The following is a 16,308-nucleotide window of genomic DNA, read 5'->3' on the forward strand; positions in this document are numbered from 1 at the left end:
CTCTCCAGTTAGCCAGCAAGAGTTAGATGGGAAGTATAACTGAAGTGGTAGCACACCAGAAAAGCAAGTGCCCTGAATTCAAATCCCAGAGAATAATTAATTATATGACCATATTATTTCTCTGGGTTTTTTTCAGATAAGAATGTCTGAGCTACCTTTTACAAATGTAAAAGTTTACTAACTATAGGGGCAGGATTAATTTGGGCCAACGTCTACACTAATTGGGAGAAAAAAAAAACCCAGGTCAGATGAATAGTATTTTTGTAACCATACAGTAGCTTCTAACTACAGGGTTTGCTTTTCATTAGTCTGCAGCAATTGATACATCTGATCTGTTCTCTTTCCTCAGCAGTCTTCTCTTTCAGCTATTACCCACATTGCTGTGGTGTTCTCCTCCTGGCCTCCAGCTGTGGGTCCGGTGCTTAGCCTCTTCCTGTCTCTTTATGCTAATTTCTTCCCGCTGGAATTCATCCAGTTCACCCTTACTTTCGTGACAGGATTTCTATCACTGTAGTTCTATCACTGGTAGAATATCACATATCTAGTAATAATACTTTAATGAATAATTTCCACCTTGCAACATTCTAAGTTAGTATGTGACACAATAGTTTCTCTCGGTCCCCAGTACTGAAACATTATGACAGGTTTTCGTCATCCATTAACCCATTCCTCAGGATGTAGTGAATGCCTACTGGTACCAGGCACACTGCATGCCACGTGAAATGAGGAGTGATTGGCCTTGAGTAGACAAGACATCTGAAAAACTGTGAAACCCTTTTTGCTTTTTTGTTCATTGAATTTTTTGGAGTACACCAAAGAACGCACCCTTCAGATGTCCTAGGGAAAAATAGTAAGTATTGCATTGTGTCTTTCTATATTTTGGACATTGTAAATGAATCTTAGTTCCAGATACTGTGTGAAAGGGAGTTTATTTAAGATTTTCCAAAAGCATAAATTCTTTTTTGAGGGAGGGTGAGAAAAATCACATTTATTAGCTAAGGACAACCACAGGCTGGACACAACACACATGCTAAAAAGTGGACTGTCTTTTAAAACTTCAAAGGTAAATAGGTATATATTTTTAAAAGCATACATTCTAAAAAATTAATTGAATTTTCTTTTTTTTATTAATAATGTTAGTCCTCTCAATCTTAAGTAATTCCCTTTTATAAACTGCAAATTACTATGAATTGAGTCCTTTATTGCAATATCTGAGGCTTGCTTTGGCAGTTGAGTAAATGTTATATTTGCTTTTTAAAGCCTTATTATATTACTTAGGTTCGCCAGTCAACTTCATCACATTTTCCATATACTTCCCTACCCCAAATAATATGGTACTTTTTTGCCCTCTGCATATGTTTAGGAAATTAATATTATTTTAAACATGTAATGAATTGTTTTTAAGTCATGGAAAAATGACATATCTCGATGAATTTTTATGTTAATGGCACATTATTAAGGTTAAATTTATTTAAATAAAACACACAACTCTCATGTGTATACCACATTGAATTTTGACATATGTATGTCAAAATGTATGTTGAATGTATGTCAAAATGTATGTCAGTGTGACCATCATGCAGCTGAAGAAAAAGAACATTTCCTTCATCTTTGAAAACGTCCTTGTATATACAGAGTTCTTTTTTTTTGTTGCAGATTGGTGATATCTGATTTTTATAGACAATGCCACTGTATAACATAGGAATTGTACAGTACATCTTTTGTGACTGACTGCTTTTGCTTACTATAAAGTCACATGCATAGATCTGTGCATCATTTCATGATTTTCAATGCATAATAATGACTGAGAATAATATCAATTAAATTAAAAAAATATTTTTCTAGCTGGATGCTGGTGGCTCATGCTTATAATCCTAGATACTCAGTACACTGAGATCTGAGGATCACAGTTTGAAGCCAGCCCAGGCAGGAAAGTCTCTGAAGTTCTTTTCATCCATTAATCACAAAAAAGTGGGAGTGGAGCTGTAGCTCAAGTGGTAGAGTGCTAGTCTTGACCACAAGAGCTCAGGGACAGTGACCAGGCCCTGATTACAAGCCCCAGAGCTAGCACAAATACAATAAAAATTGCTCTTGGTTTTAATATAGTTCTTATATTTTCTAATTTTGGTTTCTGTGAGAGTTGCATTGTTATTATTCTTTATTCTTTCCCCTATACTCATTTCATCATTAAGATTAGAATGTTAGGATTCTGGTGTTTTGATTTTTAATGTCCTAGACACAAGACTCTGCGATTTCCCCTAAAGTATCCATTTGATGACTTTTTTGGGGATGAAGGGATGTAACTGGCCCTAGGATCTAGAAAAGATTTTGCAACTCTGTTTCTAGAAGGATAGTGGAACTAACCCACAAGGCCAAATAGGATATGCCTTTCCTCCATTTAAAGGTGTTCCAAGATGGCATTCATCCCTGTTGTTTTTGATGATCATAATGTCATAGATGAACCATCTAATGCCTCGACTTTGCTTTATTCACATGCTTGTCTGGTCCATCCCAGCCACTCACTAACATGGGAAATTCTTTTTTCTTAATATATTTTTTATTGTAAAGATACTGTACAAAGGGGTTACAGTTATATGAGTAAGGTAATGAGTACATTTCCTATTGAGCATTGTTACCTCCTTATTTGCTTTTCCCTACCATCCTTTCCCTCCCCAGCTCCACAACTCCTTCCCCCCTCCCTCCCTACCTCCAAAAAGTTGTAAAGTTCGTTTTCAACCTGGTGTCTTGTACATCTCATTGCTACAATGGGTCCACCTGTGTCTTATTCTGATCTTTGGTCTCTAACAATGGCATTGGCCGTATAATCTGAACTTCAATCACCCCACTCTTTGCCTACTACCTTTCCCTTCCAGCTGATTTCCTCTGGCATCTTACTGCTGATTTTCCTTCCTGCATTGAGAATTCCTCTGTCCATTAACTACTACTTACTCTCCTTGTCTGCACTGTCTACAGTAGTAATCATTTCTTTGAAAACATCTTCAATTCCCTTGCTCCCTCTTGCTCTACCATGTTCTCCTGGAAAATTTCCAAATCTGGTTGTTGAAAAAAAAATTATTCAGCTAGGCACTGGTGGCTCACACCTGTAATCCTAGCTACTCAGGAGGCTGAGATCTGAGGATGACAGTTCAAAGCCAGCCCAGCAGGAAAGTCCATTGAACTCTTATCTCCAATAAACCACCAGAAAACCGGAAGTGGTGCTGTGGCTCAAGTAGTAGAGCACTAGCCTTGAGCTGAAGAGCTGAGGGGCAGCTTCCAGGCCTAGAGTTCAAGCCCCATGACCAACCAAAAAAAGGGACAGAACACAGAAAGTCTTATCTCCAATAAGCTACTCAGAAAAGGCTGGAAGTGGTGCTGTGGCTAAAAGTGGTAGAGCGCTAGCCTTGAGCAAAGAAGCTCAGGGACAGTACCTCGGCCCAGAGTTCAAGACCCAGAACTGGCCAAAACAAAACAAAACAAGTCTTGAAAGAATTATGGTTCCCCTTCTTTTGTGTCAAAATACAGGTAATGTGTGCCATTTAATTTTTAATGAAACTTCCTTGGGGTTTTATTTTATTTTTATTTTTGTGCTAGCACTAGGGGCTTGAACTCAATGCCTCACTCTTATTTGGCTTTTTCTGTTCAAAGTTACCACTTAAGCCACATGTCCACTTTCAGCTTTTTGCTGCTTCTTTGGAGGTAAGAGTCTCACCGACTTTTCTACTGAGGCTGGCTTCAAATCTCAATCCTCAGATCTCAACCTGTTGAGTAGCTAGGATGACAAGTGTGAGCCATCTGCGTCTGGCTTAGGAATTTTATTTTCGAGTAACCTTTATATAAAATTAAATGTTCTTGTGGTCATTGCATATTGTTTTCTATTACTATGTAATTCTGGCAGAGTAGCTGTTTTAAAAAAAAGTATGATGATCTACTCTTCAATATGGTAACCTATAGATGAAACATTTTGAAATAATTGGAATGTCTATTGTATACATATTTAGTACATAAAAGCAGTGTTTTCATTACTGCTTATCTGACAGTGACTACTCATTTCTACAATATGAAGTTTCTTTTAAAATATGTGCATATGCTGGGCACTGGTGGCTCACACCTGTAATCCTAGTTACTCAGGAGGCTGAGATCTGAGGATCGCAGTTCAAAGCCAGCCCCAGCAGGAAAGTCTGTGAAACTTATCTCCAATAAATCACCAGACAACCAGAAGTGGTGCTGTGGCACAAGTGGTAGATCGCTGGTCTTGAGCTGAAGAACTGAGGGACAGCGCCCAGGCCCAGAGTTCCAAAACAACAAAAAAAAATACATAGAAATTTCCTGAAGTAAGCATAAAAATGCCAGTGTGAGTAACAGCAGTCATTCTATGCTGTTCTACCAATAGTGAAACATGTAGTTTCAGGTAAATGAGACAAGATATGTAGAATTAAATAATTTTCTCATCACCAAATTAATATGTAGTCTTACAAAAAAATTAGTGAACCAAACAAATTGCTTATAACAAAATTGTATTTTTTCAGAACGCTGCAAATGTAAGCCAATTAGAGCTACACAGAAGACCTATTTCCGGAACAATTACAACTATGGTAAGAATAACTTCATGAGGGATTCATATTGCTCCATTAATGTGTGTAAGTGAGACAAAGCCAAAGGATCACAAAGGCCAATAGCTATGTGCATATGATCATATAAAATGATATTTGTGGAAATGAACTCAAGAAATGGAAACAAGAGGTTTTTCCCCCCTCAATTGCTGTTTTTGTTTTCTGTACTTTTTGTCTTGTTTGTAAGTTTACTCTTTTGGGGAGAAGAAGGGGAAAGCACAGAAATGGAGGGACAAAGGGTGAACAAATGCAGCAGTGGCACTCAGTGGAAACTATGTTGAAAATGAACTATATGTGGGTGGAGACAGGAGGGAAAAATTGGGAGAAAGCTAGGAAGGGGTGACACTGTTCAAAAAGAAATGTCCTCATTACCTGACTTAAGTAACTGTAACCCCTCTGTACATCACCTTTACAATACCAATAAAAGAAGATTCATTGTACTCAGAAGCTGACATGTTGAATAATAATCCTTCGGTATAACTACTAAAGGTAATAACATTATAATTAAGTGGGAAAAAAGCCTTTGTAATATGTAGAACCTTGACAATGCATTGCTGAGATGCCATATCTGAAGAACTACCTTCGTTGCATGCATCTTTTTCCTCCTGAAAGAACTACAGTGGGTCACTCAAAGCTTAATTGCTCCTGGTTTCTCAGTATAATATTTACTTAAGTGTTTAGTAACAGAAATAAAGCATATTACTTAAAAAAAAAGAAGTTGAAAAAAAAGAAGTATCTGTGTGTCACATGTGCATGCTGACATATATGTAGGTGAACAGAATAGTTTAAGAAAAAGACTTAAAAACAAAAGACATTTGGGGGAGGGGCGGGGGTTGTGGTGAGTCCTAGGGCTTGAACTCAGGGCCTGGGCACTGTCCTTTTTGTTCAAGGCTAACACTCTTGAACAGCTCCACTTCCGGGTTTTTGGTAGTTTGATGTCAATAAGAGTCTTACGGACTTTTCTGCCCAGGTTAGCTTCAGTCTCCTGAGTAGCGAGGATTACAGACCTGAGCAAAGGACAACTTTTAAAGCACAAGCATTTACTTGAACCAATGAAAATGTGTCCTGTGGGCGAAGTTCTTAATAAATGTTTGATTGTGAGTCTATCTGGCAGCATGCTTGGCATTTTAGAATCACAAATCAAAACAGAGGCACTGTTCTCTACCCAGAGGGTAAGTGTCATTGGGAGGAAGAGAAGACCTTGTAGCCTAGGGAGGCTGTTGCTTTCTCCCAATGACAGAGGCGGAAAGTAGCACTTAGTAAAAATTGTTGGTATTTACCCGAGGTAATGCTTCCTTATCAAGCTGGACCTAAAAATGTGACATTCTGGTAAGTCTTAATTTTAGAGCTACGAATCTAAATGTAGCTGGCTCAACTGAAGGGGGATAAAGCCTGCTGCTGCCATGTGAGGAAGTGTGCTCAGGTTGATTCACACACCAGCTTACGTAAGTTTCTCAACTCTTCCATGAAATGAATTGGTATATTGAGAACACTGATTGAACCCAAGTTGGCTCTTCTTTAATTATTCAAAATGTAACATCGAATACTGGTGCCTTGGTGTCATAAATAATCACCATCATATCCAGAAGGGGTGATTACTAGAGCTTTCCAGTGGGACTCCTCAATATATGTGATGTTCCATAGGTATTATTCTACAGTGTTTTTCTAGTTATAGGTTGAACCCCTTATCCAAAATGCTTGAGACCAGAAGCATTTCAGATTTTGCTTCTTGGATTTTGGAGTATTTGCAAATACATAATGAGATACCTGAAAATGAGAACTTATTTATGTGTCATAATACCTTGTGCACATTGCTTGAAGGTAGTTAGTTGTACGCAGTATGTTGAAGGCACCTGCATTTTTATCATGACCTGACACATGAGGCCAGTAGCCCATAGTTAATTTTCCACTTTCTGGTGTTGTGTAGATGCTCAAAGTTTTGGATGTTAAAATTTTGGATTACAGGCTGGGAAGGTGGCTCAGTGGTAGAGTGCTTGCCTCAGATGCATGAGGTCCTAGGTTCAATTTCTCAGCACCACATAAGCAGAACAAGTCGGAAGTGGTGCTGTGGCTCAAGTAGTAGAGCACTAGCCTTGGAGCTGAATAGCTGCGGGACAGCGCCCAGACCCTACCACTGACAAAAAAAAAAAAAAAAAAAAAAAGGATTACAAATACTCAGCCTATATCTATAGGATTGATAAAGGTCAGCTTACTCTCTGCAGAGTGTTATTGATGCTAAGTCAATGGGAAAAATTTGGCCATCAAATAGATTTTTACAGTGAATTTTCTTATTAGAATGAGAGTTTCATTATGTTCATGTGCCCTCTATTTCAGGGGACCCTTCCCCACACACCCATATATATACACATATACACATATATACACATATACACATATATATGTGTACGTATATATGTCAGATTTATTTCTCCTTCTCTATTTTTGGGAATTGGAAGGAAAGAAATGGAAATGACTCTGCAGAATTAATCTTTGATATCTTGAAAAATAATAGATAATGTAGAAAATTCATGGTATAGTTAAATCTCTTTAAGAAGGGCTTCTCTTCAATTAAGTCAGTTTTTACTTTTGATTAATACTCATCTGAACTAAAATCTAACTACCTTCTCCTCCTCCTCCACACATTCCAAGGTTGAAAGCTTCTGTTTATCTGAGAATCCAAACTGATAGGAAGTAATTCAGGGGAAAAGGTGGCCTTAATTTTTCAGAGACTATTTTTTGCTATGTTTATTTGTGCTGGTCCTATGGCATGAACTGAGGGCCTGGGTCTGAACTGAATTTTCTCAAAGCTAGCATTCTACCACTTGAGCCACAGCTCTACTGGTTTTTTGGAGGTTAATTGGAGATAAGAGTCTCACTGAGAGGCTTTCCTGGTCAGTCTGGTTTTGAACCACAATCCCCAGAACTCAGCCTCCTGAGTAGCTAGGATTACAGACATGAGCCACTGCTGTCTGGCATTAGATATTAATTTTTTTTTAAAGACTGAAAAGTGATGTGAATGTTTAAGTATAGATAGAATAAAAGTAAAAATGTTACACTGTACTATGGAAATTTAGCCATTTACTTGTCTTTAATTATGATTAATTTTCACATTACATAGCTATTTTGGGTGCTGTGAAGACTGGTGCTGGTATTTTTGTTAAAGATTAAAATACTAGTGGTTATGAGTCACTTGACTTAGAGGGATAGTCTTAGAGAAGGTACGGAATGAATACTATAAAGGAATATGAGATATGGATCATAATTACTAGAAAGGAGGAGCTTTTATTTTTTCATAACCAATCACCAGATTGCCCATAGTTAAAGTATACAGATCCTTTGGGGGAATCCTATGATTGAAGAGAAGGAAAATCTCAGAAAAGGAAATGTATATTTACTTTGGAAATATATTGATTTTTATTTTATATATTATTATGTTATATATTTGTATATTGAAACCAAGTAGGGCAGGAGTAATTGGTAAGCCATATAAAACCTCTTCCTCATTCAGATTCATTCAGTTAAAAATTCTTGAGTTTTAACAAAATTACTTGAATAATAAAGTAGGTCTTGTAGAGAGATATTTATTTTGGAGTGGGTACATGTGCTAAAAATTTCTAATAAAAATAGTAGACACATTGGGTAAATAAATCATTAGTTTGAGAACATTTACATAGCTCAGTAATCGCTAATAGTTGATGGATACTATGAAACACATTTACTTAAGCCAGGACACAAAAATATGTCTGCAAGCTGGGGTTAAGAATTCATCATTCAATTCTCTCTAGTGACATTCTAGAAAGGGCAATCTTCTTTCTTTTTAAAATACAGAATTGAGAAAATGGGAACAGGAGAAGATTCTACTTGCAAATCATGCCAGGCAGGGCCAGTTAGACCAGTATATTTTGTTTGTCACAAGTTCTCATACTTAAGGCAATGGATTTTTTAAAGGCCGAAATAGTTTTGATGGCAAAATTAGGTTTTATTCTAAGAATCTTAAAAAGTACTAACTTATTTTCTGTTATCTGTATGTTGCACTGGGGCATTATTAAGTTTCTATAATAGTTGGAGCATTGGTGAGCATTGATTCAGTCTTTCCATTTTCATGGATTACTTTTTCTAATCATTTGTATTTCTGACCCCATAAAATACATGAGAAATTTAACAAATGAAAGTGGTTTGCAGATTTGTCCCTAAGAAGCTTTCAAAAAGTGCACTTAAAAATGGACCACTGTGTTTTCCTCATTATCCATAGATCTTGAACTGGCACAATCAGTGTGTCTAAGCAAATTCTATCGACTGCTTGCTAATTGGCATTTTTATTTATTATTTATTTTATTGTTTTTATTTAAAAACTTACCTTTAAAAAGTTCATTTACCAGAAAAAGGAATTTGGCTTTCCCAAGGAGAGATTTGGAAAGTATCAGGACTGTGCTTTCTATACTCTAAGTCAAATAGTTTGACTTTGCAACTGAAGATTGAGAAGTAAATCTGACTCCAATGAGGAGGATGAAGTGCCCGGATCACCATTGTGAGAGACAGATGATCAGAACTAGCAGGCTAGAACACACTCCATGATACCTTACTGGAGAGGAGTGCTGGAGTGTCTGACCTCAAAAATTATAGAAGAACCAAGGTTTATTAAAGAAGAAAGTATCTAAAGGAAAATAGAAAAGATAATCTATACTGAAACAGAGAAAGAAAACAGTTCGTGTTTGAACAGTGAGCTAAGGTGAGGAAGGTATAAAGATTGCAGAACTAGTTTGAGAAGAGACCCCCTACTTGAGAAAAATCTGTTAATAATGCTGCTGAAGCATAAAAAATGTGAATACCTAGGCTTCATGTATGATGAAGTTCATATATTTTACTTCGTTGGCAGCAAGTGGGACTGTATGCTTACACACATACACACGCCTATAGCCAAAACGAAACTTTGGAGGAAAGTCATGTCAGATTAAGCTTTTTTTTTTTTTTTTTTTTTTTTGTTTATTTATTTAATTTATTTATTTGCTGATCCTGTGGTTTCAACTCAGGGCCTTGTCCCTCAGCTTTTATTTTTGCTCCAGGGTAGTGCTCTACTTCTTAAGCCACAGCTCCACTTCTGACTTTTTGATGGTTAATTGGAGATAAGAATCTCAGGCTTTCCTTCTTAGGCGGTTTTGAACCTTAATCTCAGATCTTAGCTTTTCTTTTTTGTCCCTCAGCTCTTCAGCTCAAGGCTAGCACTCTACCACTTGAGCCACAGCGCCACTTCCGGCTTTTTTTCTTTTTGCTTATGTGGTGCTGGGGAATCGAACCCAGGGCCTCAGGCATGCAAGGCAAGCGCTCTACCACTGAGCCACCTTCCCAGCCCCAGATTAAGCTTTGATAACCTAAATGGATTTCTTAAAATGAAAAGCATGCACACACACACGTGCATATATAAACACAGATACATTGTTTACACACTAAAATTGGGAGAGTGAATCATTAAAAGGGCAGATGTCCTATTCAGTTGCTCATTCACTCCTGTCTAAAACAAAAGTATCTGGCTGACTTTTCTTCTTTACTCATTGAACATCAAGGGAAAAAAAGAGTGATTAGAAAGGAGCCAACTACTGTCTTTTCTGAATGAGATGCCTATGGTGTATCGTCTTATGGAGTTGGCTCTATTATCTTTTATTGCAGTCATTAGAGCTAAAGTCAAAGAGGTGAAGACTAAGTGCCATGATGTGACTGTAATAGTGGAGGTGAAGGAGATTCTCAAGGCATCTCTGGTGAACATTCCGAGGGACACTGTGAGCCTCTACACCAGCTCTGGCTGCCTGTGCCCTCCACTGCACGTTAATGAGGAATATATCATTATGGGCTATGAAGATGAGGAGCGCTCCAGGTAACTCATGCCTCAAGGATGCAGGATCATTTCCTTGCCCAGCTACGCTCTGCAGATTTTCTTCAGAGATCTTACTGGGGGATCTTACCTTCAGACCTTTCTACTTTCTTAGGGACTAGGTTTAATTGGATTCCTCAGTTTCCTATGTTGGGTAGAAAGGGCTGTGTGTGGAACTTATAGGTATGAATTTCTCCAGAGAGAGGAACCATAGCTTCATTTGTTTCTTAAATGTTTCTGTGGCTCCCAAATGGTGATGATTTACTGTTTGCAAACTTGGCTTTCCTATTCTACAATAAACACATTAGACTGTCTTGGCATAGATTTCATGTATATCTTGGTACTGTGCTTTAATTTTTCAAAAATGGGTGCTTGTTTTAAAAATGCAGGTTACTCCTAGTGGAAGGCTCTATAGCTGAGAAATGGAAGGATCGACTTGGTAAAAAAGTGAAGGTAAGCATATATTTTATGTTTGAAATCGTAAACTATGCAGAAGCCATAAGGAAGCCATCCATTGGTTATATAAATGAAATAGCTATCCTCAATTATATGAGAAATTAAAGCCTAATATATATGTATTCATATCCTTTGGTAGTCCAAGAATTGAGTTTGTATATAATATCTTCTGTAAGGGAAGAGTTCCTTTTATATATATCAAAGATGCAACTATGGTTGCCCTAACTTTTCATAACAATTCTAGCTGGAATTAACCCAGTCCAGGTAAGATAGCCCCATATTATCAAGATAGATTATTTTTCTGCCGTTTTAGCGTGTTACCCTAATTCCTTGGAGGTCATACTTTACCTCCAGCACCAGGCTTCATTTTATGAAGAAAGAAAGGGGAGACATGAGGCATTTTCAAGAGTTCAACTCAATAACATTTTGTAGAAGTTTTAGTGAAGATTCAGCGACATGTCAACCCCGAGCTGCAAAGGGAGATTAGAAGATGCAAGGTTTTCTTTTTTAGCGGAACATGTTGATTTCTGGACGAATTGTGGTTCTGTGAGAAGAGGAAAGTAAATAGGGATAGGTAAATGATTTCATTACAGAACATTTACATTCCTTCTGATTGCACTAAATAACTGTTTCAAAGAAAAGGAATGTGTGGGGGAAATGCACAGAATCAAGAATCTCAAAGGACGTGTGTAAAGAATGGGGGCGGGCAGTGGGAACTGCACCAAACATAATACATCCTCTTCCTTCTGCGAGTTGGAAGGCTTGGGAAACATTTACAGGGTAAGTTAAACACCCTTGGGCAGTTGATCTTGTACATCTGGCACTCAACACAGCAGACACTTTTGGATTTAATTGACCTAGAGAAAAATGTAGAGGCCATTATTTTGTAGGGAGAAATTATCACCACTTAAATTCCTTAAACCCTTCTCTCTCTCCACAATATTTTTTAAAAGTGAGATTCATTTCAACACAGACTTGTGGTCAGCCTCTTTTTGTACCTCTCCTCTGTTCATTTGGTGTTTGTTAGAGCAGTGGCTCTTCTTCAGTTATCTTGGAATCTCTTTCTGCCCTTTTAATTTGGTTTTCTGCTTGCTAATGCTGAACAGGAATTTGTCCTAAATTCCTGCACCAGTTGGAAGAGCTTACAACATCTCTACTGCAGGGCACTTAACAAACTGAGCTGTTTATGTCATTGACAGGACACATGGCTTCTTTGTCCTGTTTTGTACAAGGTGAACATATTTTCTACTGCTTTCTCCAGGTAATACAGCTATTGTGAGGTGATCTGCATTCTCAGTCTGGAGAAGAAATAAACCAATAACGAGCATTTTAGAAAACTCAGGGCCAAAGACACTGGGTGAAAAATCTCTTTTCTTATTTTAGTTCTCCACTTAATCTGAGAATGTAGAAAAGAATTTTTATAGAAGATGCTCATTTTTTAAAAATTTAACTAAAAGTCGCTCCTTTCAACTGAGGTTTGTTCTAAGCAGGTAGATGAAGTATTTTTTTAAGGACCTTTATTTAGTTTTTCCACACAAACAATTATTTATCAAAATATCTGTTAAAGCAGATCACTCAAATGTAGATATTAAGACTGTCTTGGGGAGATGAGAATCAGATCTTTTTTAAAAAATAATTTCATTGTTTTTATTAAGGTATTGTACAGAGGGGCTACAATTTCGTAAGTCAAGTAATGAGTGCATTTCTTTTTTGGACAAAGTCACCCCTTCCTTAACTTTCCCCCATTTTTCCCCACCCATCCTTGCCCACAAGGAGAATCAGTCTTGTAAAAAAATATAAAATAATAAATATGGAAGTAAAGCTTTCTTAAATGAAGACTTTCAGCCATAGAAAAACAGTATCAGCTAAGGGATTATGTACACTTTATGTACACACTTTATACATTTTTCTTCAGACTTCAGAACAGTCATAACATTTGAACCTGTTATTAATTCTAATACAGAAATGAGGAAAATGAGGTCTACTAAGTTTAAGAAACTGCATAATAAGTAGTGGAATTAGAATTTGAATGTGGGCCAGCTGACAATTAGCTTCTTGCAATGTAGGTCTCAGTCTGGAGCTTATTGGGTAGGAAAAGCTTTGGACTGCACCCCAGACCTACTGAATGAAACTGTACATTTTAAACAAGTTTCCCAGGTGATTTTGATGTTCCTGGAAGTTTGACAAGTACAGATGTATTTTCTATCTACTACCTCCACTCTTAGTGTAGCTTCCATTTAATTTTAATCACATGAAAACATTATTGCTAGTGTTAACTTACAATATTAGTAAACATGATTGTGTTTATTAAAAAAACATTGCAATGCTTACTTTGTAAAACTTGGGGTAAGGGCAGGGGCTTGAATTGTTTGTGGCACCACATAGAAATTACTTAAATTTTTTTTTTAGAGTCACTACCCAACTATTGTTTTTCACTGCTTAAAACGAACAGGTTTGAAAAGTTTATGTTGTTATGTGTCTTAAGAGAGGATGATGAATTCTCAGTATAAGTCTTTCATTGGTATATTGCTTCAGCAAACAGCCACAGGCAGTGGTCGATATTTGTATAGCCAGGGAAATTTTTAATTTTAAGATTTAATATGAAAGGATTACTGAGTATATTATGGATGGCGTACTTTGTACTTTTTAAAACCAAAGCATATAGTGTTTCTTTCACTGGTACCCTGAATAGGAATTTTATATTTCTATTCAAGTAATAAAAATGCTTTAGAGCTGACTTTGTAGTCTTATCTAGGTGGGAAAGTCATAGAAATGATGTTGCTGGTGGTATATGCAAGTGATTACGTTCTGCTATTCATTTCACAGCGCTGGGATGTGAAGCTCCGTCATCTTGGACTGAGTAAAACCGACTCTGGCATTGGTGATTCCACGCAGAATCAGAAGTCTGGAAGGAACTCCAACCCTCGGCCAGCACGCACCTAAAACCCAAATTGCACAAATAACATCAATGGACTTTCCGTGAAGACTTGCATTGCTGGACTGGCAAAGGAAAATTGCACTATTGCACGGCATATTCTATTGTTTACTACAAAAATCATGTGGTAACTCATGACATTTCTCTTTCCTTTTTGTTTTTAATCCCACCTTTTAATGGCCTGGGGTTAGAGCCTTAAATAATATTGTATGTTTTCTATTTTACTAAACATGGGGAAACTGATCTTTTGCAATAATAGTAAATTAAACATGCTGATCCCAGGACCTCTTTGCTCGAGTTCCCAGATGTTAATTTTGTTTTCTGCACTCAGATTGGGAATGTAACAGTGATGTAAAGAGAGATTTCTGGTATACAAAGAAAGCTAGATATGCTGTGAAATAGTCTCTTGCTGATCTAATTACAGTGTATGCCTTTGGGCATTCTCCTTATGCTTAGAAAGTTCTAAATGTTTATAAAGGTAAGATGGCAGTTTGAAATCAAATGCCGCACAGGCAAAGCAATTAAGCACCAGGAAACATTTATGAGATAATGACACACAGGATGACTTATTTTCAAGATTGGCAGGAAGCAAAATAAATAAATAGTGTTAGGAGCCAGGGAAAGAACACTTTCTTGATTGGGAAGCACAATCAAAACCAGTAGCCCTGAAGGCATGAACAGTAGTAGCCTTCCTCTACTGGCCACATGTTTGATTTGTTCCTGAATGCGTTAATCAGCAGTAAGGAAGTGACTTACAATCAGTCATCTGCTATTATCACCATAGTTCTGTATAATCTGATTGTTTTCTAAACTCCTTAGTGAAAGTTTCTCTCTCAATCTCTTTCTGTCTCTGTCTCTTTCTCCTTTCATAATAAAATGGACTTGCTGTGTTGATCAGGAAAAGAAAGTATGTATGCATGTGTACCAAGACTTTGTTTTTTTCAAAGATATGTAGCTCTATAAAATGGAGTGGTTTACAGTATGGTGAAACATGAAAAGTGTTTTCTTTTTCAAAAATTTGGTGTGTGTGTGTGTGTATGTGTGTGTGTGTGTGTGTGTGTGTGTGTGTGTGTTTCTATATTTGTGTGCATGTGGGTTTATGCACTCACACACAAACTTGACTAAATTACAGGCCTGGGCACTAGCTTAGAAATTATTATTTGGATTTATATTGTTTAATGCTTAGTCAAAAAATGCCTAATAAAAAGAATTACGGCTGTCCGGACAGAGGTACTCTGACTTTTGAACCAAATATACATTCTCATTATCCAAGCTGCAGTAAAACCCCCTGGGACTATGGGAGGAAATCATGTTGTACTTCCTTCCTCCAGGCGGGTTCCTTAGAACATGTGCCAATCACTTGAAAGTCTCCTTCCCTGTGATTTACATGTGTGATACTCTAGAACCAACTTTCTAACTGGTTTGCTAAAAATAAAATGCATCTGAAGCAAATGAGGTCTGTGTTTCCTTCAATAAGGACAATCATACAAGGATGAAACTCATTTCTGAACAAAAGTTTCCTACATTGGTAACTAACAATTCATTGAAGTGCTCTCTTTTAAAAGCAATGAAGCATTCTCACCTTCCAAATAACTCCAAACCAATAGCTCACCCAATCCCACAGGCAGGAATTCCCATAGTTACCTAGAGGAGTAACATAAGATTGCTTTCGGGTATTTTGCTGCCTACCATTTGGATTATATTCTCCAGTGTGGGGGACACATATCTAGATGCTGCGTTACAGTCTTTAGGTATGTTTGGGTGATATAGGTCTTGATGAAAAGAAATATTGTAGAGTTTCTTTCTCTTTTTTTTTGGTCAGTCATGGGGTTTGAACTCAGGGCCTAGTTGCTGCCCTTGAGCTTTTTCTTTTTGCTCAAGGCTAGCACTCCACCACTTTGAGCCACAGCTCCACTTCCCATTTTCTGGTGATTAACTGGAGATAAGAGTATCATGGAATTTCCTGCTGGGGCTGACTTTGAACCGCAGTCCTCAGATGTTAGCCTCCTGAGTGGCTAGGATTATAGATGTGAGCCGCCAGCTGTTGAGATTCTTCTCATGGAATGGATGCCCCAACTTGAGTTTCCAGAGGGATTGCATCTGCCTCAGGTTCTTTTATATTAATTCCTGAGAAGGGTAAAAATGAATTAAAGAAGGCCTAAAGAAACTTGTATCTCAATTTCCCCAAATGTCACCAACTTTTCCAGAGCAAATCTAACTAATGAAGTTTTATTTTTTGAAATTATTTTTAAGAGGTCAGGGGTAAATCCCATAACCCTGAAAATGCTGAGCAAGTGCTCTACCACTGAGCTACTCCCACAGCCCAGTAATGAAGTATTTGATGTACAATGAAAGCCACAGGTGTTTCTAGCTCCTATAGGGTATGCTTTTGGAGTGATAAGGTTAAAAAGGTCATAATTATTTTCTTTGTAGGAATTCAA

At 37.3% G+C, this 16,308-nt stretch overlaps 1 protein-coding gene across 1 annotated transcript in view; it reads left to right on the forward strand.

The window, feature by feature from the left end:
- Frzb (frizzled related protein) overlaps nt 1-15,319 on the forward strand; it is a 33,874-nt gene extending 18,555 nt beyond the window's left edge. The window contains exons 3-6 of the mRNA XM_042688295.1: nt 4,527-4,592; nt 10,275-10,479; nt 10,866-10,929; nt 13,759-15,319. Coding sequence (XP_042544229.1) covers nt 4,527-4,592; nt 10,275-10,479; nt 10,866-10,929; nt 13,759-13,875 — 452 coding nt within the window. The 3' untranslated portion in view covers nt 13,876-15,319. The remainder of the gene's footprint in view (nt 1-4,526; nt 4,593-10,274; nt 10,480-10,865; nt 10,930-13,758) is intronic.
- Nucleotides 15,320-16,308: the final 989 nt, after the last annotated feature.

Source organism: Dipodomys spectabilis, unplaced genomic scaffold (assembly GCF_019054845.1).
Source record: "Dipodomys spectabilis isolate Male_0828 unplaced genomic scaffold, ASM1905484v1 ptg000115l, whole genome shotgun sequence".
NCBI classification, from domain to species: Eukaryota; Metazoa; Chordata; class Mammalia; order Rodentia; family Heteromyidae; genus Dipodomys; species Dipodomys spectabilis.